The 25,601-nt window shown below is 40.0% G+C and overlaps 1 protein-coding gene across 3 annotated transcripts in view; it reads left to right on the top strand.

Annotated features, from left to right (window-relative positions):
- Positions 1–454: 454 nt before the first annotated feature.
- LOC114556817 (carcinoembryonic antigen-related cell adhesion molecule 8) overlaps positions 455–25,601 on the top strand; it is a 58,149-nt gene continuing 33,002 nt past the window's right edge. For all 3 annotated transcript variants that reach the window (XM_028579863.1, XM_028579861.1, XM_028579862.1), the window contains exon 1: positions 455–746. In XM_028579863.1, the coding sequence (XP_028435664.1) occupies positions 683–746 (64 nt within the window). In that variant the 5' untranslated portion in view covers positions 455–682. The remainder of the gene's footprint in view (positions 747–25,601) is intronic.

Here is a 25,601-nt window from a genome sequence, read left to right as displayed (position 1 = left end):
TATCAGATATGTAGTGGAGTAATAAAGCACAATAATTGCCCCTGAATTGTAGTGGAGCAGAAGTATAAAGTTGCAGAAAATTAAATAATATAAAGCACCAGTACCTCAGAATTGTACTTAAGTATAGTATAGGTGCAGTACTTGATTAAATGTACTTTGTTACTTTCCATCACTGGTTAGGCCAGCCAGACCATAATGCTCACCACCTTCTCAAAGTGAGTGCTGAGAGGAAGCGCGTCGGCAGGGGGCGCTCGAGATACTCCAAAAAAGGAAAATATCTTCTGATTTTTTATTTATTTAAATAAAAAAAAAAATTTTAATCAAACGTTTGTGTGAAAGTGAATCCAACAACATTTATTTATTATAAAATATAAATAGTTGTAGTGATTTCATGCATAATCGACCCCAGTTGACCTCGTCTTGTGATTGGTTGCTCAAAGCTCAATCAGAGAGAGACGTTTGGCCAAGTTTAGATAAACTAGCTAGCTAAGCTAGCTGCACAGTAGTGGAGCGATGAAAAGAATAACGTGCTGCGTGTTACAATGAGTTGTTCTGCTAAAACGAGCGATGGTAGGAGCTGACTGCGAAGCAGAAAAATATCACAACATCATGGAGTAAGTGCACGTGACGCTAATCTGTCTGCTGAACATCTGACGACGTAAAGCATCACATTGGTAGAACAATGGGATTACATGCTTTCCCGGAGTCCAGCGGCCAACCACAGAGTCCACCGAAGCTTCTGACCAGTGAGTACACATTTCTATGACTAGAGATGGGACAACCGACTCTGTCGGTTCAACTGGACAGTCGTTGGTTGGCCTAATAGATTCGGTCACCGGTTTGCGTGTCCTCGGGCATCGCGTTTAACTTTACATATCTATCAAGATAACATTACGTGTACTTGTATGTGATATAGGCCTAATACTTTCCCCTTGGTAATGTAGCATATGAATTTCCATGAACACAATTCTAAAATGCACGAGACAAAGGCTTCTGCTATCGGTTGATAACTCAAATTTGCAAGAACCTAGACACCCGTTTGATTACATGACTCCTGCATTAGGCACGGTTACGGTCTCTTTCAGTAGCCTGGTGCACGGTCTCCTGGTGCCAGCCTACCTATCACGTAACAAACATTTAACTTAACATAACTACTAAGATAACATGACGTGCATTTGTATGTGATATCCATCAGTAATGTAGTCTATGAATTTATATGTACACAATCATCTAAGATGCACGAGAAATAAAGGCTTCTGCTATCGGTTGATAAGTCAAACTTGCCGAGAACCTAGACACCCGTTTGAATATAGACTTGTGCAGTAGCCTCGGTTACGGTCCTTGCGGTCTCGTTCAGTAGCCTGGTGCGCGGTCTCCTTGTGACAGCCTAGCCTAGCTACCACCTAGCAACATTCACTTCTCTAAAATTTAACTTAACATAACTACCAAAATAAGATTCGTGTATTTGTATGTGATGTACTGTACTTCCCTATCGATAATGTGTGAATTGCCGTGAACACAATCCTCTAAGATGCAACAGAAACTAGGCTTGGTTAATAACTTAAACTTGCCGAGAACCAAGACACCGCTTGATTACATTAGAGTCGAGCGGGCCGGCCGGTTGCACGGTTACATTCGGTCTCGTTCGGCATCATTGACATATGTTCGGCATAGGGTCTAGGCATTAGTAGCTCATTTCATGATTGATTCTAGCACCACCACTCCAGTCCAGTGGAGGCGCTAATGAGCTAGATTACAACACACACAGTAGCAGAAGAATACCAGCTACACAACGGCCAACCAACCGCACAAATTAAGTAAAAGAAAAAAACAGGAGTGAGTCGGTTCGTTGACGTATGGCACTCGATTCTTGCGGCTCAGTGACACGAGTCGGGTTAATTAACCGGCTCTTCGGTCAGTTCGTCAACACTAACCGAGACGGAGCAAGTTGAGTCTAAAACTTTCTTTTATGTCAATGGTCTAAACACCAAAATGAAACAAAGTTACCCAAGCGGCTCAAATAAAAGAAAAAAGCGAAAAGACATGTTTTGCGGCAGTAGCAGGACCTTCATCAGCTCCCGTGGCCGATGATAGTGGTGTCGGTCTCGGCAGCAGTGGCATATGCATAGTGGGGAGGAGAGGGACAGAGATGAGGGAGTGAGGCTACAACCTGCCGTAAGCACGACTCCCCTTAAAACCCTTAACCCCTTGATAAAACTGAGTGGTCGACAAACTGTTGGTGATAACACTACAACAATAAAAGAAGTAGGCATGCTTTACTGTATGATTGCATTAGTAGCGTATATAAAGGTTGCACATCATGCAAACTTTTCTTAATGAGAATTGTAGCTTTTGTATCTGCCTTGACAGACAAATTCTCATGATAGACCTCTTCAAATTATAGCACAGGGCCTCTTGAAATTTATTTATATATATATATATATATATATATATATATATATATATATATATACACACACACACACATATAGCTTGTTTTATGATTCATTAGGAGTATACCGTTTTAGTGTATTAATAAATGGTTGTTGAAGTATTTAATGTGTCAACTCTCTTTGATTCTTGCTTACTCATTACATGGCGTTAGTAGTTTTAGGAGTTGGTATAAATATTCAGGGGAGCCCAAGGATGGGTACAGCTTTATCAATACTAGTTAAACAGTTGTACAGTTTTATTCCCAACTTGTATATATTTTAAATTATTTCCCATTTTTTTTGGGGTCAATAAAAATCTATCAGTCAGTCAGTCACTGATCTTATGTGGTGGGCCGAGCAGATTTCATACAATGACATCATTGATGATTTTGCATCAAGGAAGGCCAGAAAGGTCAGGTTTTAGTTGTAGTTTGGGTTTTCTGTTCTTAGGGCTATATTGTAATAATTACATTCTCTTTAGTGTGTTTTCACATTTCGTGTGATGAAGGATTTGTGCTATTTCGAATATGTATTCTATATTGTGTCTTTTGGCAATGTTGGAGGTAGAGATTGTGAACCTTAGACCGCTCGGAGAGGGTCTTGCCGTCGAGTCGCCGTGTGTGTGTGGGGAGCTGGTGAGCGAGGGAGAAGTGAGAGAGTGCCGGTGATTAGCTCCGCAGCGAGTAGTGACTCTAGAGTCATATAGTGAAAGAAACAAAGTGTCTCCCCTGTTCTTTCTGACCACGGTGGGAAATCTGGAGCAGGAAAAGTTAACAATCTTGTTGATTTCATGTTTACGGAGAAGGAAAACCAGGAAATGAGTCGGGGGAAATCGGGGAAATGCAACGCTACTAAGCCACGCCCACGGCAGTCACTATGACGACCAGCCACGCTGAGGTGGTACTAAAATGGAAAAGGGACGCACAGTGCGTCGAGTAAAGGTCGACCGATTAATCGGACGATTTTTTTACATAATCGGCATCGGCCAATATCAAGCCAATTAATAGGCAGGCGCATCTGCGGGCAGCCTGGTGTTGTTGTTGTTGTTGTGGAACACGTGTTCGACGCACGCTGCCCATAGAGTCAATTACCAGCAGAGTGAGCAGACCTCACCCAGTGCCTAAGGAAGGAGCTGTTCCTCGGAGAAAATGGTAAGGATTAAATTCTTAAAGTCCTATATATTTCATGAAAAACGTATGACATGTTACTGCCAACTTCGAGAAAAAAAACATGAATAGGCGACATGACGTTCGGCTACTTTGGATATTAACAGCTGTCATGCTGTCATGTCACAATAATTAAGCTAGAATTTTGCAATCACAGACAGTTGATCTGAGACTTTTATTATTTGTTCTGTTTGTGTGTCTATATTTGAGAGGGTTGTCAACTCAATGCAGAGAAAGAAGTTGTAGTTAAAAGAGACCACCGCACCATAGGCTAGAGAAGGACTGGCTTTGCTTTGCTAGTGTCGTTGCTAGGGTTGGTACAGAGTAGACCCGCTGCTGGCCCCTGTGCCTTAATGACCCGTATCTACCGGACCGAATAGCAACGCGGATTTCTGTGAGTCATTTCGGCGCCACTGATATGCCTGCGTTGCTCTCTGATGCTCGAAAACGAATGTTAGAATAATAGAAACATCGCAGCATGTGACGCTAGTTAACATTACACTCGTCAGCAGCTAATGTTAGCCTACCGTTAGCTAGCAGATGGATTAAACACGATTTAAAATGCTGACAGCTAAACGGTGTAAAGTGTGATTTATTTCACTGTATATGATCTACAAGCAGTATGTTAAGCAGTGTGCAGCTGCCGTTGTCTACTTGTCTGAAGAACAACACAGACGGTGCGTTGCGGTGCATTCAAAGTTGTTGTAAAATACCCTTTTGCCATGGTGGTTGTTTTTGTCGCTCAACAGCAATTTACTAGTGAAATACATTATTGTTATAAGTTATAGTTATTACATTATTATTAAATCATTTAATTTTGACCATATGGCCTAAAGTTGTTTTCCCCCCTTTTGCGATAATTAGGTTTTGTCCATTTGGCTTTGTCTGTCAACAAACAAAACAAACCAAAAATACATGTTTCAGGACAGTTTTTGGGAAGATGATAGAAACGTTTTTAGCCTTGTATCACTTACAATGCACTGAATTATTAGCTGATTTATAAAACAAATGTTAGATTTTATATCTATACCTATCTATAAAATGACTTGAAGATACTATACAAAAATACTAACTTAACCTTGTATTTTCCCCCTTCTTTAGTCATTAAGTCTGATGGCTGAAAAGAAAACCAGCCCCTTATGGCAGCGCTTCACCCAGCCAACACTAAAACAAAGAAATGCTGCTGGTTGCTACTGTGTGTCAGCACTACTATTGTTAAAATGGTTAATTTATTTTATTGTTCTCAGATGTTTGGTAAATGCTGCTAAGTGCACTAAACTTTATCTTTTCATTGAAAAGTTTATTTGACAAAGTTAAGTTTATTTTCTTTCTTCCTTCTTACCAGTTTTGTTTATTTATACAATATATGTTTACATTATACATGTTTAATGTAAGTATACAAGTGCAGACTGGTGTTCAAGTGTTCAATAACACTTGAACACATGTTTTTGTTGAGAAATTTTGTGTATCTTAAGTACTTATTAGTGTTAAATTTTATCTTTCAAATAGAGGTTAAAAACAAACATCTGCCATCGGCCGATATATGCTGCCAATATATGCTGCCGACCCTGATTTCAAAAGATCGGCATCGGCCTGAAAAAACCCATATCAGTTGACCTCTAGCGTCGAGGCGAGTAGAGCCGAGGCGAGTCAAGCAGGTACCATGTAATGGAAAAACGCATTTAGTCTCGCTTTGCCAGACCCTCCTCCAAAGCGCGCTGAAGGCCGGTCTGGCTACTCCACATAGCATTCGGGGATGGTAGGAAAACAGGCTCTGGTTTAACGGCATTTCTTTAAAGCAATCAGAATCGTCATGGGCAGTGCTAAACTCAGCACAGAGCCGCTGCAAAATAGTCGTGCGAGAGAAAACTAAGATTGGACAGATAGTCTAGCTAGCTGTCTCAGTTGACCATGCAGAAATCTGAGGAGCAGTAAACAAAGTCCTCATAAATCCACCGAATGTAAAATTCCAACATAAAGAAAGTGGAACGCTAAGGATATAGACTACTTTGCCATAGACTCACGTTGGATGAAAAGATTCACCGGCTGGCTGATTCCACTACTAGCACCATTCAACACGCTGCACCTGAATGGTCCCTGGTCGTAGCGGGTCACATTAACTATAGTGAGAGTGGAGCCTCCATCAGTGAGCTGAACTCTGTCACTGGCTGTAACATCAGAGCTGCTGTTCAGCCAGAGGAAAGAGAGAGAGGATCCAGAGGAGGAGCAGGACAGACGGGCAGAGCTGCTGAACTCCACTAAGTGTGTGTTGTTGGAAGTCACCACCACATTGGAGACTGGTGCTGTGATAAAAAGTAAAGAGAGGTTTGCAGCAAGTCAAGTATTCAAATGTTCAACTTAAAGCCAGCCATTTAACTTACTAAACTTATTCTAACTTACTTAGTACAAAGACAGCTGCAGGCTGAGATGTCTCATATCTCAGAGTTTTGTTGTTAAAGGCCTGACAACTGTAGTTCCCACTCTGACTCATCTGAATGTTCATCAGTCTGAGCTCTGGTCCAGTATCAGACAGCCGGTCTCCATTCAGAAACCAGTGAAACAGGGCAGCAGGTCTGGAGACAGCTGAGCACATCAGGTCGATGTTTGACCCTTCCTTAAAGTATTCTTGTAACGGAGACAGCTTTAAATGAGTTTTTTCTGGGCCAACTGGGGGAAAAGGATATAAACTGGTATAGCCTAGTCACCAATTCAAGAACCGTAGCTTGATCAATGCTGCATCTAGCTTGGCTCAGTGTGAAGGGTTCATTGCTGTTAATATGTTGTTCAGATGCTTTAACAGTTTTTTAATTTAAAGGCCTGTGTAGCATTTGCATGCAAATGTTGCAACAAAGAGTTACTCACAGCTGATGTAGAGTTTAACTGGATCACTGGTGTAATTACTGAAATTATTGAACACATGACACCTGAATGGTCCCTGGTCGTAGCGGGTCACGTTAACTATAGTGAGAGTGGAGCCTCCATCAGTGAGCTGAACTCTGTCGCTGGCTGTAACCTCAGAGCTGTCGTTCAGCCAGAGGAAAGAGAGAGAGGATCCAGAGGAGGAGCAGGACAGACGGACAGAGCTGCTGAACTCTGACAAATATGTGGTGTTGGGAGTTATTAAAACATTGGAGACTTGTGCTGAGGGTATAAAAAAACAAAAAGATGTTAGTAGTGGTGGAAAAAAGATTGCACAAATCAATTGCTCTGTCTTCTACATCAGCAAATGCATTTTGAATTTTACCAATTCTATGTCAAACAACACAACTAAACAGTCTCTAAAGAAACTATTTCTGGCCTAATTATTTTAGCCGTCAGCAACAAGAAGTCATTCTCCCTAACTTACATTTTACAACAGCAATAGCTGCAGTGTGTGATGTTTGATTCTTCATAGTTTTATTGTTAAAGGCCTGACAGCTGTAGTTCCCATTCCGACTCATCTGAATGTTCATCAGTCTGAGCTCTGGTCCAGTTTCAGACAGAAAGTCTCCATTTAGAAACCAGTGAAACAGGGCAGCAGGTCTGGAGACAGCTGAGCACTTTAGGATGATGTCTGACCCTTCGTCATAATATTCTTGTGACGGAGATAGTGTCAGATTGATATTTTCTGGGCCGACTGCGGCAGGAAACAAAAACATACGGTCACCAATAAATAGGGGGGTGGAAACGGCAACAAAAGGAACATCACAGATAAATAATGTTAGTATGACATGAAGCTTGACTCAACAACAAGACTTTTAAACTGTCTGGGGTTTGGATGAACATAATGTAAGATGAAAATGTCAGTTAGTGACTCACAGATGATGAGGAGGTTTACTGGATCACTGGTGCAGTTACTGAAATGATTGAACACATGACACCTGAACGGTCCCTGGTCATAGCGTGTCACGTTAACTATAGTGAGAGTGGAGCCTTTATCAGTGAGCTGAACTCTGTCACTGGCTGTAACATCAGAGCTGCTGTTCAGCCAGAGGAAAGAGAGAGAGGATCCAGAGGAGGAGCAGGACAGACGGACAGAGCTTCTGCTGGACTCTAAAATGTCTGTGGTGCTGGAATTTACCTTTATATTAGATACTGGTGCTGTGGGGAGAACATATATTGATTATCGTGTTATACATTTTGAATAATAAACGATTCATAACCCTAAAGATGCATAATGAACACTTGTATATTGTGTGAATAAAGCCGATCACTACTGTAAACACCTTAATTTTAACTTACCCAGTACAGTAACAGCTGAAGGCTGAGATGTTTGAGATCTCAGAGTTTTGTTGTTAAAGGCCTGACAGCTGTAGTTACCAGTCTGATTCATCTGAATGTTTACCAGTCTGATCTCTGGTCCAGTATCAGACAGCAGGTCTCCATTCAGAAACCACTGAATTGAGGCAGAAGGTTTGGAGACAGCTGAGCATGACAGGGTGATGTCTGACCCTTCCTCAACGTATTCTTGTGATGGAGATAGTGTCAAATTAATATTTTCTGGGCCGTCTGCAGTGTATGGCACATGGAAATTACACACAAAACAAAAGAGTCACCAAAAAGCAAATGAACAAAGAGCACAGGGAAAAGTTTTTAGACACAGCCGCTACTTTTAGCAAATTTCGGTATTACATATTAGTGTGAACATTTTAAGCTCTTGGATTCAAAGGAACATGCAACAAATGAGCATTTTAAGTAAGCTAGTAACTGACAGCTGATGGAGTTGGTTACTGGATCACTGGTGCCATTGCTGATGGGGTTAAACACGTGACACTTGAATGGTCCCTGGTCGTAGCGGGTCACGTTAACTATAGTGAGAGTGGAGCCTCCATCAGTGAGCTGAACTCTGTCGCTGGCTGTAACCTCAGAGCTGCCGTTCAGCCAGAGGAAAGAGAGAGAGGATCCAGAGGAGGAGCAGGACAGACGGACAGAGCTGCTGAACTCCACCAAGTCTGTGCTGCTGAGACTTACCACCACGTTAAAGATTGGTGCTGTAGGTTTAAATAAACAACACAATTATTAGGAGTCATATGGGAGGGGAATGTTTTAATTGCCCTGGCTTTTCTATGTTGTTTCTGTAGCAGAACAACCACAAAAAACATTTACGTGCCATACGTAAAATAACCCTGACCCTAAACATCCATGATGGAAAATTGTGACTTGGTATACACTGTTCTCGCTCCTTGTATGCCAATCAAAGTCAGATTTTATTGAACTGATAACAATATTGCATAAGAAAAAGGCTGCAGGAAAGATATGGTCTAGGTCAAAGTAATAATTGTAGGAAGAGTTGTGTAAAGATTTACAGTAGCTACTCCAAACATTTGACAAAGATATTGAACATCAGTGGAAACATTTAGTATTTGAATTGTCAAAATTATTTTGGCTTCTGGCATTTCATTAAGCAATGACTTCAGCGATGTCTTGTAGTTTAAAATGATAGCATTATAGTTGATTCTGTAGTCATATCATATTTGATTAATTATGTGCAAGTGGAAAATCACTTATTTTTTTTTTTTTTTTAAATCTCTGATGCCTCTTAAAGAAACAAAATCTTGTTTTCTGTATGTTTTTAATTCAACAGTGTTGCATCAAAGTACCATGTATGTCCAGTCTGCAGTTTCCTCTCTGCTGTGCTGCACCATTGGGTATAATGGCGATGGTGTATTCTCCACTGTCACTAAGTGTCAGATTCCTGAGCTCTAGAGATCCAGTAGATCTGAAGAGGGTAATCCTATCTGAATATGCTGGTCCAGTGTAATTTACAGCCGTTGAGGTAATTATATTAGAATCAAAAAAACTCCAGGTTACTATCATGAATGGTGTTTCTGGTGGAGTCACTGTTGTGGTGAACATCGCTGTCCCTCCAACAGCTGCAATAACAATGTCTGGTAGCACACCGTCTCCATGGCTTAAACCTGGAGGAGAAGACAGTTACATGTTTGAAGTAAATGTTACTGAGACTTGGACAATGCGCTGTTGATCACTGGGACTGTTATCAATTAAAAACATTTCTAAATACCAGAAGCAAGCAATCAAATCTAAAAAATTATTGTGCAAGAATATCAGACTCAGAGACGTGCTATTAAGTGTGAACAAAAACACTGCACTGAGCACTGCTGATACAAGACTGTTAATTGAATAAAGATTAGGTGTTACGTCTATCTGTGTAATCTAGAGTTTCTCCTACCAACCAATGTCCTACCAACAATAAATGATTATGTAACCGAGGCTATGAGAGCGCTTTGTTTGTATTTATAGTTTGTCGTCCTAACCTTGATTTTTATTAGCCTATCTCAGCATCAAGCCGTACCGGCATGCAATAGTAAGCCTTTGTTTTCTTTATTCACACTTATTTATTCACAACCGGTTTGGAGTTTTGGCGACCTGTCGTCTCCACTTCACTCAATCAGGATCCAGTACTCCAGGGAGCTCCTTATACGCTGGAGGCAAGTCACTGACCCACCGACGGATTTATATTCACCGAGTTGGGACCCAGCACGGTCAATCGGACAACAGGGCCATGGATCACACCGTAAAACAAGGACCAGGAAGCGGGGGCATAGAGGAGGCATTCGTCTCAGGGTGAAAAGCCAGTAACTCTCGCGCATTTCCCTGCTGTCTATCATTTTTTCCAACGTCCAGTCTCTGCGGAAAACTGAATGAGTTTCAGGTGCAGGCTCGTTACTCCCACAAGTTCAGAGATGCCTGTGTTCTTGTGCTTACGGAGACTTGGCTGTCGGATAGAGTAGGGTTGTGGCCCCCCCACCCTGTCAAACACGCTAATCCTAGTCGCGGGCGCTGGACGAGAAATTGACAAGTGCGTCGGTCTTAAACTAGCAAAGACACAAAGACAAGACATAGGGCTCCTTAAGTGGAAGCTACTTTTCCCCCCCTAGTGCAACCTATTTGTGAAAAAGACCATCGCTTTGAGCAGACTGGATTGGCTGTAGTGATACATTCTCTCTCTCTCTCTCTCTCTCTCTCTCTCTCCCTGTCGGTTGTAGCTCGCTCTACCTGCTAGTAACGTTGGACGCAGCGGTCTCAAGTGAGAGAGAAAAAAGCGTTAACGTTGGACACTATCACACTTTCCTTTCTCCCCTCATTGGACTAAGTTTGTCGACACTACTCTGTGCGTGCATCAATAAGTAAGTCTGAGGTCCTGTAGGTACGGGACGATGTTATGCAGGATTTATGAATGTAGGCTACGTTAGCAACAGTAGGCTAATTCAAGAGTGTGCTATTTTATGTGTCAATATTTGTTATTATTTTCAAAATATTTATGTAAAGAAATATGAAAGTAAATATGAGATACAACAACTACCGGCAAGTCTACAGGCGGGGGTGTGTGTCTCTATGTGAATGAGCGCTGGTGCAAATCGGCCATTGTTAGAGATAAACTCTGCACTGCCGATGTTGAACTGCTCATGGTTTAACTTCGTCCTCTCTACCTGGCCCGGGAGTTTCCCCATCTATTCGTCACTGTTGTATACATCCATCCTAAGGCGAACGGTAACGATGCATGTGAATTTATCTTTCAAGCAACTCAAAGGCTCCAAACGCGATCTCCCGACGCCCCAATTCTCATTCTTGGGGATATGAATAACTGCTCGTTGTCCAAAACACTTAAAGATTTTCACCAGTACGTCACATACCCTACCAGGAACAGTAAAACTTTGGATCTGTGACCTTTACACCTGCACAGTTAAAGGTCCCATGACATGGTGCTCTTTGGATGCTTTTATATAGGCCTTAGTGGTCCCCTAATTCTGTACCTTAAATTCAGCCTTGGTGCAGAATTACAGCCACTAGAGCCAGTGTCACAATGAGCTTTCCTTAGTATGTGCCATTTCTGTGTCTGTAGCTATTGAGGAGGAGAGGGGGGGCAAGGTGGAGGATGGGGGTGTGGCCTTGACCAACTGCCACTTTGCTTGTTTGAAAGCCATGATGTCTCTCTCTCATAGGTGGACCAAATTCTCTGGTAGGTCAAAGCAGAGAAAGGGGAGGTAACCTTGCTCCTTATGACCTCATAAGGAGCAGATTCCAGATCGGCCCATCTGAGCTTTCATTTTCTCAAAGACAGAGCAGGATACCCAGGGCTCGGTTTACACCTATCACCATTTCTAGCCAATGATGGACCATAGGCAGGCTGTTGGAACGCATATTAATGTTAAAAAACCTCATAAAGTGAATTTTTTTTGAAATTTTTTCACAATTGTGTACTTCTCGTCCCTTCATATTGCACTGCCCTCAAGAGGGGTAAAGTACAGACTGTGCACGTTAAAGACTGGTCAGAGGATGCTTGCTTGGCTCTCCAGGGGTGTCCGGATTGCCCGGGGTGGAATATGTTCAAGGAGTCCAGCTCTGATATTGATGAACTAACAGATGTTATCTGCATTTGGATCTCATACTGTGAGAGTACTGTTATTCCAACTAAGGTGAAGTATATCCAAACCGTAAACCATGAGTTACAAAGTCCCTGAAGATGTTGTTGCATGAAAAGAATAGGGCTTTTAAGGAAGGAAACTTACAGATACTAGACAGGCTTCAAAAGAACATTAAAAGGGAAATTAGGGCAGGTAAACTTAAGTACAAAGATTAAAATGGACAGAGCTCAGGATGAACAACCTGGGCTCTACTTGGGACAGTATGAAGACAATTGTGGGGCTCAAGGGAGGGGGGAGGAGTAGGCTTGAACTGAACAGTTACAAGTCTGACTCACTGCTGGCACAGGACCTTTTTTTTATGTCAGATTTTTTATGTCAGATTTGACACTCACGACTTCAGCAATAAACATTCTGAACTCGGAAACTGTCTTCTGGCATCACCCCCTTTTATCCCTTCCTTTAATGAACGTAGTGTCATCAACTGTTTTAAACATTGTAGACCTAAGAAAAGTCCAGGCCCAGATAATAATAGCAGCCACCTGCTGAAAGTGTGTGCAGAGCAACTAGGTCCAGTATTCTATGATATATCTACCCTGTCACTCTCCCAGCAGAGAGTGCCATCTCTATGGAAACAGTCAGTGGTGGTGCCTGTTGCCAAGGTTAGCCAGCCCTAAAACCTTAATGATTTCAGGCCTGTTGCCCTGACCTCCTTGGTCATGAAATCCTTAGAAAAACTTACAAAGTTAGAGCTTCTAGCTAAGGCGGAACTCCTTTTAGATCCATTTCAGTTTGCCTACAGGGCCAAGAGGGGGGTACAGGATGCCACTATCACCTTACTGGTGTGAGAATGCTTTCCTTCATCTAAACATTGCAAAAACTAAGGATATGTCCATTGATCTCAGATGTCATCCCAATGTCCCCTGTAGTAGTGTTATCAAGGGCCAGGACATAGACATGATGCCATATTACAAATATCTGGGCACCTTGATTGACAACCGGCTTAAATTCGAACTGAACACTGCTTCTGTTTGCAAAGAGAGGCCAACAAAGACTCTTTGCACGCAGGAAACTTGCTAAATTCCAGGTGGACAAAACATTAATGACTTTGTTCTACAGAGCTTTTATTGAGTCTGTCCTGACATTTTCTATCATCTACTGGTATGGAAACCTCACCATCAAGGATAAAAATGCGCTTTAAAATTTTAAGATAGCAAGATAGTGGGTGTGAAGTTCAGTAGCCTTACGGACATTTTTAACAAACAGATTTTTTTAAAAAGCCATGTCTATTTACAAGGACACCACTCACCCTCTGTATGGAGAATACATGTTATTACCATCTGGCTTACATTTTAGCACCCCCTTGGCTCTTTAACAGAGATACAAAAACTCTTTTATTCCTCTTTCCATTAAAGGTCCAATATGTAATACTGACAGCTAGTGTTACTGCAGTACAAATTCCAAATACTGGAGAGAGTCGTCTCCTCCGCCCCCTCCTCCCCAGACTCGAAGTTCACGGAGGTTGCCAGGCTGAGACCAAAGCATCCACAACAATGTTGCTAGACGATTGTCTCGCATAGTCAGACGTTAGATGCTGGCTATGTTGACAGTCGTAAAAGCCCGTGCTTACACGGTGCTCTGTACCCAACTGACACACACTGTTTCGGCTTAGAATTACAGTAGGAACCGCCAAAAACCCCACAACCTCACCGTCCTCTCCACACACCAGACAGGCACACTTCCTTGGTTTAGAATTACAATAGAAACCGCTAAAAATACCACCTTGCTGACTGAACACACTTCATTGGCTTAGAATTACGGCAACAATTGCTAAACACAATGCAAACTCACAGTCCTCTCTTTCTGATTTACAGACCCCCTCTCGTGGCTTAAAATAACTCACCATTGTCTGCTCCGGCCGCTGAACTACACGTTGTAAACAGCCACGGGCTGGTCCCCTGGTAACGTTAGCAGTTAACACGGTTAGCATGGCGGCGTTAGCTAGGACCAGCCAGGACCAGTCGAGATCACTTTACTGGCTATGTCTCAATTGTTTTTGTGAGTAACCAACTCTGGTACCCTATATAATGCTATATAATTCAATGTGAGTACACAAATGTTGAAATGACATAAAATGCCCATCCCTAGTGGCTGTGATAAATTAGCCTGAAGCTAGTGCTTACCTGTTCAAGAGGAAATAAGCCAACTCTGCGTCCTTTTGGGCTCTAGGCTGTCTCCATCTTTCAAATACATCTCCAATATTTACCAGGGGGTTATTACGTCTCTTGTCACACAACTGTTAGAAACATGCAGTTTTTCAGGTCTGATAGAATCTATCTCCGTTGATCCTGTTCGTTAGTTTGCTGCTTTCATGGCTGTCCTAACGTTACAGCTGTAGCACGCTGGGTTTACGTTTTTACAGGTATATCTGGCAACCCGGCCTGCCTGTCAAATATATATATATAACAACACACAGACCAAAACATAAACATAAATTCCGTCACAGAATGTAAATTTCAAAAAGAAAAAATACTGACATTAGCATTGTTGTCAGAAAAGATAGTATTTCAGCTTAACATGTTTCCTTAATATCTGATGAGGCATTAGTGTCATTTTTGGATTTATTACAGTACATATATTAAGGCACTCAACTCAGCTATGAGGAGGTAATAGCCCTTGCTTATATTAATGAGACCTGTATGTATTCATGTATCTTTATCGTTATTATTCTCTATTATTTGAGTTTTTGTAGTTATTTTTTACTTTCATTATCACTCCAATACAACTCTGCAACTATTCTATTTATTCTTTAACTCAGGCTGAGGCTGCTGTTTTTATTGTGTTAACTGTTGTGTGGTTTGTGTTGTATATTCTTCATGTGTTCAAATTGCCCTTTTGGGACAAAGAATAAACTGAACTGAAAAGAAATCCTGTCAAAACTATTGATATTTGATCATGAAAAAATAATTCACTATAACTGAAATGAGTGCTGCTCAACAAAGAGAATAACCATCTAAAACCGGTTCATTTAAAGACTTTGGTCTTTATAGTTTGTTAGATCCAACTGTGACCTGCTGTAAGATGGGATTCATAGCTGGACAAAACCTTTGATATTTACACTTTTAATAATATCTACTTTCAGCGTTTTAAATGTAATATAGATAACCTGAATAAGCATGACCTTGATGGAAGAGTTGTGTGTGAAAGTGTTTTTAGAAGTCTTGATTTCTCACCTGAGATGGCTCCCAGGATGATCAACAATATCACAGATGTTTCCATATCTTGTGCAGGTCTCCAGGCGCATAGAAAGTGTTTTCATAGAGAAGGTGCTATGAGTACAGTGTGTTTGAGGGGAGGGGCAATGGACACCTTTTACAACCTTTACTACTTTTGTGGTGCCTCACTCTGGACACTCTGTCCATGACAGCAGTGACAATCATTGAGTATGAGCCGTGCAATTTATGTGAGAAGTTGTTGGGTGGGTGTTAATCTCATCTGATTTGTTATAAATGATCAATGAAACAAACTTCAAGGTATGCTCATATCAATCAACAAAATAGTTCTGATAAAATCCAGGACGGAGTGGTAATTGTTGTTGAGCAAACAAAACACAACAAAAGTAGCTTTAAAAGTGTAATATAGTGCTTTACATGAACTGTACTTTACATAATTACATGAACACAGCAGAGAAAACATGCAAAAATATGTCTGCGTCATCTGAAGAAGTTGTCTTTGGGCATGAAAATAACATTTGAACTGTGTAACTGTGTCTCATACAGACATTACATTACAAACTTTAAAATATCATTAAATATGATATCGCCACCTTCAATGAAGGTTTCCTCTGCCATGCTTTCTGTTATGGAGAAGTTGTGGCTTCAAAGCACAGTTGTGACGGTCAATTCAATGAGAGAAACTGATATGCTCAGGATCTTGAAAGCTGAGGCCGTCACAACTGCTGGTGCAAAATATAGGCGCAGGAGTCTGAGCACAGCTAAAAAGGTGAAAAGGCATCAGCAGGAAGTGGATGAAGGGTCTACAAATGAAGCAAGCATGGGAAATTAGGCTAGACAGTAACTAGGTGTGTGTGTGTTTGTGTGTGTGTGCTGTTTTTTTACTGGGGTTCAGTTGAAGGCCATAAATGCTGTTATATGTTTTGATGTGATTTTTAGGTGGTTTGTATTGTTGTTACTAATGATTTGATGAGATATTGTGTTTGTAAATAGTAAAAAAGTATGAATTTTTACAATACAAATCTTTAAAGACCGTTTTCTCAAAATGGGTTTATTCTCATACTCTAATCTCCACTTTAGCAGCACTTACATACACCAAACTTTCCAGTTGTATTCCTGTATATCACTCGGAGTCTGATTTATACAACATTTTATACCTAAAAATGGGGCGATGGCTGTTGACAGTATTTTCTGATTAATGGTGATAAAAAGAGATATCCAAAATCCCCTAAAATAAATAATAATAAGTAAAAACCTTTTGACTCTAATATGTCAACAAAATGAAACAATAATTTTGAATCTGGCTTCATCCAATGTTCAGATTTCTCTTCTGGAAATATATGCAAATTAGTGCATATTTAATGAGATAATACCTTATTTGCATATTTAAACATACAAATTCAAAAAACTTGTAATACAAAAGATATTTGTCTTAATGTCAGTAATCCACTGGGGAAGTTTTATGCTGATATCTTTTAGTTATTTCCTTTTTCCTATTCACCTGGGGTGTCTCCCCTTAAGCGTCATTGCTATATGTACCACCCTCAATAAGACCAACACAGGTGGATATGTCTAACTTAGTCATCAAAAGCAAGCCGTCGAGCTAGAGCTGGGCAATATGGAAAAAATCAAATATCCCAATATTTTTGACCAAATACATCAATGTCGATATTGCGGCGATATTGTAGGGTTGACTATTGGTGCTTTTACAATGTGGATACAATGACTAAGTGGGTAAAGGCAAATAATAAAACAGCTAGTAAGTCTAGTAAGTTCAGAAAGTTACATTACTGTATTGCAGCCTTTAAAAACAGTAAAAAGACAACACAATATTACGATATCCAAAATTTAAGAAGATATCTAGCCTCATGCAGTATATCTATGTCGATATAATATCAATATATTGCCCAGCCTTATGTCAAGCTGCTAATACATCCACTAGTCCTGTTATGCCAGTCCTGGTCATGGAAGTTTTGGGTATACTGCTGTAAAGTCCACTTATGTGAAAATAGGTTTCACCAGTTGATTCTTTGGCAGCAGCACATAGGCACACCCTTGTGGAAAAAAAAAGAGGAGCGAATGGAAAGTACAAAATCTGATATAGAGTTTTAATAAAAGTTTATTGTAGTAGTAATTTGATAAGACGTTACCAGGCCTCAGTCTGTGTTAAACAGCATAAACACTTTATTATACATTTGACGGGTGAATCATATACAAGAACAAAGTATATAAAATAGTTCTGTTATACAACACCTGAAATGTCAAGTGTCAAGATTGATTAATTATAGCTGAATCTGTTAGCAGACGTGAGCCCATCTCTGCTGTGGGGACAAATTGTACTGTTCTCTAAAGCAAGAGGTGCCATTACAGCAATTAGCAATACTTCAGTTGTCTTAATATACAATACAACAAACCGAGGCAGCTGTTAATCATTAAACACAACAATGAATGTCACAGATGTAGATTACTGAAGAACATTTTAAAAATACTGCAGGGACAAAAGCAAATGTGAAGGGTTAATTTTATCATGTATCATTCACAACTTTATTTTATGTGAAAATAACATTTAAAGAGACACAGCAAAAATGCTTAACACTTAACACACACATTATCTAAAGTAAATCCAATTGTAAATCAAAACGAGCAAGCTTCTTATATAACATCTATTTCCAAAGAAAAAATACAGTCTTTAGACCGATATGAGTGCCACCATGGTCAGGACAGTGCAAAACATGGACATAGAACCACTGATGGGAGTGGAGGAGTCTGGATCAGAAAAAAAAAAGCATTACTTTTATTTTTTTCCATTTGCAATCACATATCAGAATAAACAAGTTAGAGATTTATAAAAGAGAGCTTATATACCATGCAGGTTGTGGAACACAGAGGCTTTCAGACCAGTGATACGGTTATGGGCAGTGCAGGTGTACCTCCCCAGGTCCATCTCTTCCATCTCACGAATGTAGTGTACATACCCATGCATCATCATGTGTTTGAACGTCCAGAGGAAAGTTGCCTTAGGTAAGGAATCGGCAAAGCAGCTAAGAACAACACTCTCTTCCAGTTCCGCTCCTATTGGTGTCTGAATGATTATTGGTCTGTCAGGTCCATCTGAACAGATGAGAAAGAAGATGTGAAATGTGAAGATGGTAAAAAACATGGTACAATTGAAAGTACTTACAATAGACTTCAAGGTTGCATTTGGCCGTGTCAAAGCTGAAATCATTGCTAACGTTACAAAGAAACTCTCCAGTGTCTCTCCTGTTCACGGGGCTGATGGACAACACTCTGTTGCCATTGTGAAAGCTGAATCCATCTCCAGAAACCAGAGGTTTTCCGTCCTTCATCCATACTCTAGACTTAAAGCTGTCAGCATCGCAGGTTAGGTTCAGGGAGGTTTTACCTTCTATTAAGTTTTCTGTGGGGCAGGCCATAGTGGGTTTCGACACTTTGGCTGTGCATAAAAATTGAAAAGAAAGATAATAACAGGCATTCTTAAAACAGACATCTTGTTTCAGATTTATTCATTCCAAATAAGTTGGTATTACACAGGCATTATTTTCAATTCCTTCCGAACATTAAATACAACATCAAATTATTTAGTCTTACTTACTCAGCACATCCAGTTTAGCAGTTCCTTGAATCTGCCCTGCTCCATGTGGGATGATGATTAAGTCATATTCTCCGCTGTCCTTTTCAGTGAGGTTTCTAAGCAACAAAGATCCAGTAGATTTATCCAGGATGATCCTGTTCTCATAGCCTGGTCCCACTACATCTACACTGGTTGAAGTTATTACATTGATGGTACCATTGAAGCTCCAAGTCAATGCCATAAATGGTTCAGCTGTCGGTTTTACAGATGTTGTGAAGGTCACACTCTGCCCTGCTACTTCACTAAGTAAGTCGACAGTGAGGACACCGGCTCCATAGCAAAGACCTGCTGAAATGTTAACATAGTTAGCCGACATCTCGCAACCTGTAGTTCTAATGATGAATTTAAAACCATTAATACCTTACCTGAAGAGAGGAAGACAAGTATGGTTGACCTGAGAAACGTATAGTTCATGGTGTATTACTCAGTTTGGTCCTCTTCCAATGTTACCTGACTTCTGCCGTCTGAGTTTGTGCAACAGTGGAATAAGTGCCCTTGAGATTATCTGCAATAAATGAAACCTGTCATCAAGATGTCCTCAGACTTGGCACCCTTTGGGTTTATGGTAGCTTTCCAAACTTGCATAACAACTACTAAAAAACAACTGCATGTTCAGAAATTATGAGTATTATTGACTCTCTCTATAGAATTACAACAGGATCTTATGTTCGGTATGGTCATAGCCAAAAGGGTTATTTTAAGGGAATGGAAATCGGCGTCCCCACTAGGGTTGGGCATCGAGAACCGATTCCTACTCGGAATCGTTTCAAAAATTATAATTCCAGTGGAATGGTTTCTTTATTTGAATCGTTTGGAGGATTTAGTTTCAAATCTGATCACGGATTCCAAATTTAACATGCGCAAGTTTTGGTTTCCGTAGCGGCCAGGCGCTTGTTGTGTTGCAGCCATGGAGCACAGTAAGCGGTGCTCTAGTGTGGCTTTATTTTATGTTGAAAAAGCCCCGTCAAACTTCAAACCACCATTGAATCAAAATAAAACTTTCCTCTTATTTGTGAAATAAGCATGTAACCCGTTTCAACTCCACCCCTTAAAGAATCAGAATCGATAAGAACCGGAATCGAAAGGAAGAATCGAAATTGGAATCAGAATCGTTAAAATCCAAACGATGCCCAACCCTAGTCCCCACCTTGCTTTACGATATGGTTGAATGATATGGTATCATGTTTGTACCTGGAGGAGCTGCGCTACACTTTGTCAGACACCCACCGCAAATTCCGTAAGATCTGGGGGCCTTTCACAGACCATATTAAGAGAGAACAGTCTCAGGATGGGGTTTAATGGTATTAGATTGTGTTGTACTGTATGATGTGAATTTTTTTCCCATTCTCATGAGTTGAATTGCTTTCATGTAATTTGCTTGGGCCCCTGCCCTTGATTTGGGCCTTCTTTGACCTCACTTCTTCCCAGCTCCATGGACCTCTCAATCTTCAAAACCTGTGGACATTCTTTTCAATTTTTGGACTGGAATATATAGACACATACTGTTGTATTCTATATGAACTGGCAGTTTGTTTAGTTTAATCTTGTATTTTTGGTGTTTGTCTGTTCATACTCCCTTTATCACTGTTATGCAGAAAATCTTTAAAATAAAATTATAAATAAAAGAAATTATAAGTAGTATTCACTTTTACCTCAGTTACTCTGAAGTTTTAGGAACAAAAGTCTAAAGCAGGGTTTTCTTAATGTCTGGACCAGAGGCGTTAGGCCTGGGCATACCCGGCTATAGCCCTGAATATTTTATGAATGACTCTCGTCCTCTCTTTCTCTTTTTTTTTAAATTTTTTTAAATTTATTTTTTTTTATACAAAAATAAGTATAATAGAATAATAAAGCCCCAGAATGGCACATACAAATAAAGGAAACAAGTATTTTCCAAGGCACTCGCAGTTCTTACATTTTTGTTGTAGAACTTACTGTATGGTAGAACTGTAACTTTGTCCAGTTTATTTTTCCGGCAAATAAAACCAGCAGCTACGTGCGGGGTCTGACTAGTAGGAGTGGGCGATATGGACTAAAAATAATATCTCGATATTTTTAGATAATTAGATGATATCCATTAAAAATAAGTCCGTTACTTAATCACTGATGATAATAATGGGCACAGTGTTGAACAAAAACTGTTCTTATTTATTTTCTTTAAAATGTATTCAAGTAAAAACAATTAAAAGAAAAAAAAAATCGCATTTTTGCGTATATATCAACACAAATCGGCCACCATGGACCTACATTGCGAGTCAATTTCCGCCATAGCGAGTAGTATAAAGAAAGTAAGGAGGTACGTTGGGATGGCGGATTCCTTTCCCTGTGTTCTTTTCCTAAACCCAACCATTTTTTTTTTTTAACAGGCGTGTGACGTAGTTCTCGCGATAGTACGTCGCGTTCTCGCAATAACACGCAACGTGGCGAGGCCACGTGGTGGGTATGTTTACGTCAGCTGTATACAGCGTAGGCATACACGTGGATAGCTGAAAATGCGTACAATAACATGCCATTTTGCTTTATGAAAGTGGCGTGTATATTTACGCAAAGTCATGATGCCATGTTGCGTGTGTAACATTTTCTATTTTTAAATGCATTTTATGCTGATCGATAAATTGTGACATTGAATATACACTAGATAAGAGGTTTTACAGACTGTAGTTGATTCCTTTGGTTGGTTGGTTGAAATGTTCTAAATCAAAATGTAATAGGATAAATAAGTTGGACTTATTTTTACAACTGAAATACATTTCTTGTTGTTATAAAGTAGTCTACTGAAAAATTGGGCCGTTGGGTACTGGTTCCTAATTCCAGGTAGTGATACTGGTACAAAAGTTAACCAGGAAACCGAGTACTGACCTTGAATGCATGTTGCCTAAAAGTTGTAAATAAGTTAATTAAATGTTATTTTTTCTTATTGCCAATTACTGTTGGGCAAGTTACTTCCAAAATGTAATACATTATAGATTACAAGTTACTGTCATTTGAGACTAAATAATTATATACAATATTACTGTCTTTGAATTGTAATGCTTTACACTACTTTTGAGATACTTTCAGCAAAATTACCGCACAAGTATGACTTGACAGGTAGCTTGTGAACTTCACCACGGGATCAACAAAGTCTCATCTTTATCCAATTTAATATATCATAATTTATTTATTCATTATATTTTGTATTATTAATCTGACTCTGCAAAGTACCTAAAGCTTTAAAATAAATAGTGAAGTAAAACGTAGGCTACAATACTTGACTCTGGATTTTAGTAGAGTAGAAGTATTTCAAGTAGGAGAAAATGGAAGGTACCTAACAATTGTATTGAAGTACAGTATAGTTACTTTCCACCGCTTATAAAATGTAATGCTAATACGTGTAGAAAGCCTATATGTTAATTCTCGGCGCTGACATACCGTTACCTGTTGGGCCACAGATGTTGTCTGTACAGTCTCTGGTTCTGGCTCAAACCATGGGAACAGAGACAGGACAGCCACTCGCTTCAACGCAGCATAATAACTCCTGAAAATAATGGGTAGGGTTGGGTATTGTTTGGGTTTTTTCCGATACCGATGATAAAGCGATACTTTTAAAATGGTGCCTAAATGGTCCTTGAGCCGATACTTTTAAAAGAAGTTACAAAAGAAAAAGAGAAACCCAGAAGAACGGTCAGCGACATTAAGGAACATTTTTATTGCTAAGGCCATATGGTCAAAATTAATGATTTATTAATGATGTAATAACAATAACTCATAACAATAACTTATTTCACCAGTAAATTGCTGTTAAACGACAAAAACAACCACCAGATGGGAAAAGGGTATTTTACAATAACTTTGAATGCACCTCCTTAGGTTACCAGTTTCAAGTGAAAGTGTGAAAGTTTTCACAAGCAATTAAAGTGTCTGTGTTGTTTTTCCCACAACGGCAGCCTGTTACGTTCCGGTGTTGGAATCCTCTACAGTGAAATACAGTCACACTTTACACCGTTTAATGTTAGCTGTCAGCATTTTAACCAGGGCATGAAGTTAACTTTTTTGACCACCAGTCACTGTGGCAGGTGGATTTTTAAATCCACCTGCCACAGTGACTTTTTACAGCAACTTTCAGAGACTTAAGAGTGAAAAATCGTTACAGCATACATTGATGTTACAATGTATACATGTTGGCATGACGGTCTTCCGCTGTACGTTTTGTTGGTAAATGTGAGATGTTCAAGTCACGCACGTCTCGTCTTCATACCATAAACAAGGAAATGAATTTGACCCGTTCTCACTCCCGCTTGGTCAGTGCGCGATAGGGAGCCCCGGCTGTCAATCAATGGGCGTTTCCCAATATGTGTTCTTCTATTGACTTCTCTTAATACATCCATGATTGACTTGTGTTCTTGTGTCCCTGTGAAACGTCATCTCGTGTTGCCAAAGGACTGTCCCAATACACAAGTTCCCATTTCGCCAAGAACAGTTAAAATTCCCGGATGTATTCTTGACACGCCCATTTACCGAGGATATATCGGTTGGTAACTTGTATGAACTTCGCAGCACCTGTATCCCAACATTCATTTCAGCATTCAATGATGGTTGGATTTCCAGTACATAGACAGCCCAAAAACGTTCGCCGTTGACGGATCGTTTGTTTAAATATCACAACACATGTCTATCATAAGATTAACGGGAACCTGTGTTAACTGTCTTTTTGGAGTTAAACTCAACAAGCACACACACACACACACACACACACACACACACACACACACACACACACACACACACACACACACACACACACACACACACACACACACACACACACACACACACACACACAGCGCAGCAGACAGAGGAGAGATATAGACTGTATATTATTAGTCTATGAGATATACCTGTTTCTTTTCGGGAGACTTGTTTAAATTATGCCATAGGCTATAGCCTACATTATATTTTGTATTTAGTTCATATTTTTGGTGTATTTGTTTTCTGATTTTATTAGAAGTTGAGTTTCAGTCTGTATGATAAATGAACAGTTGTACATAAAGTGGTAACATGCTATGACATGTTATGTAGACTAAAGGGGAGACACCAACCTTTATAATTTGAATTTCTAATTTCCATCTCCCTGGGCATATACAGTCACTACAATAATATAGAAATGATAATTCCACATAATACTAATAGGAACACATAGGACACACCAGTGCATATGCCTATTTATTTTTTTTATTTAAACTGACTTAAACTTATACACTAATAATAGGGATCGCGTTCCACTCTTTTGAATAAGTTAAGGGTGTTTGAGCTAAACCATAAACAATAAAATAAAAGCTTAATTAGTTTTATTTTTCAATATTATTGCAATAGTTGTAGCATTATGAGGTTTTCTTGTCCGGAGATTATTTTAATACAAAGTGGTTATATTGTTGTGGTTTTTATATCTAGCTGTTATTTTGGAGCCTTGCAGGTAGCCTCTGTGCTGGGGGTGTTGAGCAATAACAGGAAGAACGCATCGTCTCAAACTGTTAACAGCGTTTTCTGTGCTTGTGAACTTGTGAGTTTATTCTTCCAAGAACAACCAGCAAGAACGTTCTCCCCAAGAACACAAGTCCGTAGTTTGCATTCTTGTTATTGAGAAACACCCATTGTCTTCCAGTGATGCGGGCCCCTGATTGGACCAGGCCAGTAAGCAACCGCGTACCCTGCTTACCGATAGTTACGCATCTGAATCACTCAATTCTCATTGGCTACCTGCCAAAGTGGCAGGTAGATTGACAGTGTTACCCACCAATTGCAAAATTCACCCGCATTTGGCGGGTGGGCGGGTGTTAATTTCATGCCCTGATTTTAACCAAGTTTAAACCAGCTACTAGCTAATGGTAGGCTAATGTTACCTGCTGTCAAGCGTAGTGATTACTAACGTAACATGCAGTGATGCTTCTGTTGCCTCTAACGTCCGTTTTGGAGCATCAGAGAGCGCAGGCACTTCAGTGGCACCGAAATCCACGTTGCTATTTGGTCTGGTAGATACTGGTCGTTTAGGCACTAGTGCCATATTAGCACCGGGTTTCGGTACCCACCCCTAGTAATGGGAATATTCGCAAAATCAGACTCTGCAGTCATCGCAACAATTCTAGCAACAGGAAATAACACTTTTTTTTTCTTTGGTGCCAAAATATTTTTCTTTTTTTTTGACATCAAGGCCTTTGTTGTGAAAGTTTAGACATGAAAAGGAGAGAGAGGGGGAATGACATGCAGGCAGGTGCCGCAGGTTGGAATCGAACCCTCGTCCGCTGCATTGAGGACTGAGCCTCAAATCAGATGTGGACCTTTGAGTAATACGTTTGAGAACCCCTGGTCTAAAGCCATGCTAGCTGCTCTGCTGCATATAGGCATTGCAGTGCTTTGAGCGAAATGCTAAAATAAGCATGTATGTAATGATGTTAAGATGATGATATTTATAATAATTATAATAATGAACTTTATTTATTCAGCACTTTTCAAAACAAAGCTACAACATGATTACATGGTTGAATCAGGATATAAACATTTCAGGACTGCGATGAGGAAAATAAAATCAGGTAATTAAATATAGTACTAAAAAAAACAACAATTATACAAGATGCATAAATAAAAATAAAACATAAGTTATGTTGGAAACAAAACAATCGTAAAGGTCCCATGGCATGAAAATTTAACTTTTTTAACATTCATGAGTTCCCCCAGCCTGCCTATGGTCCCCCAGTGGCTAGAAATGGTGATAGGTGTAA

The sequence above is a fragment of the Perca flavescens genome, chromosome 6 (assembly GCF_004354835.1).
Source record: "Perca flavescens isolate YP-PL-M2 chromosome 6, PFLA_1.0, whole genome shotgun sequence".
NCBI lineage: Eukaryota > Metazoa > Chordata > Actinopteri > Perciformes > Percidae > Perca > Perca flavescens.
Note: the sequence above shows the minus strand (reverse complement) of the source record. Positions and strands in the feature narration are given on the sequence as shown.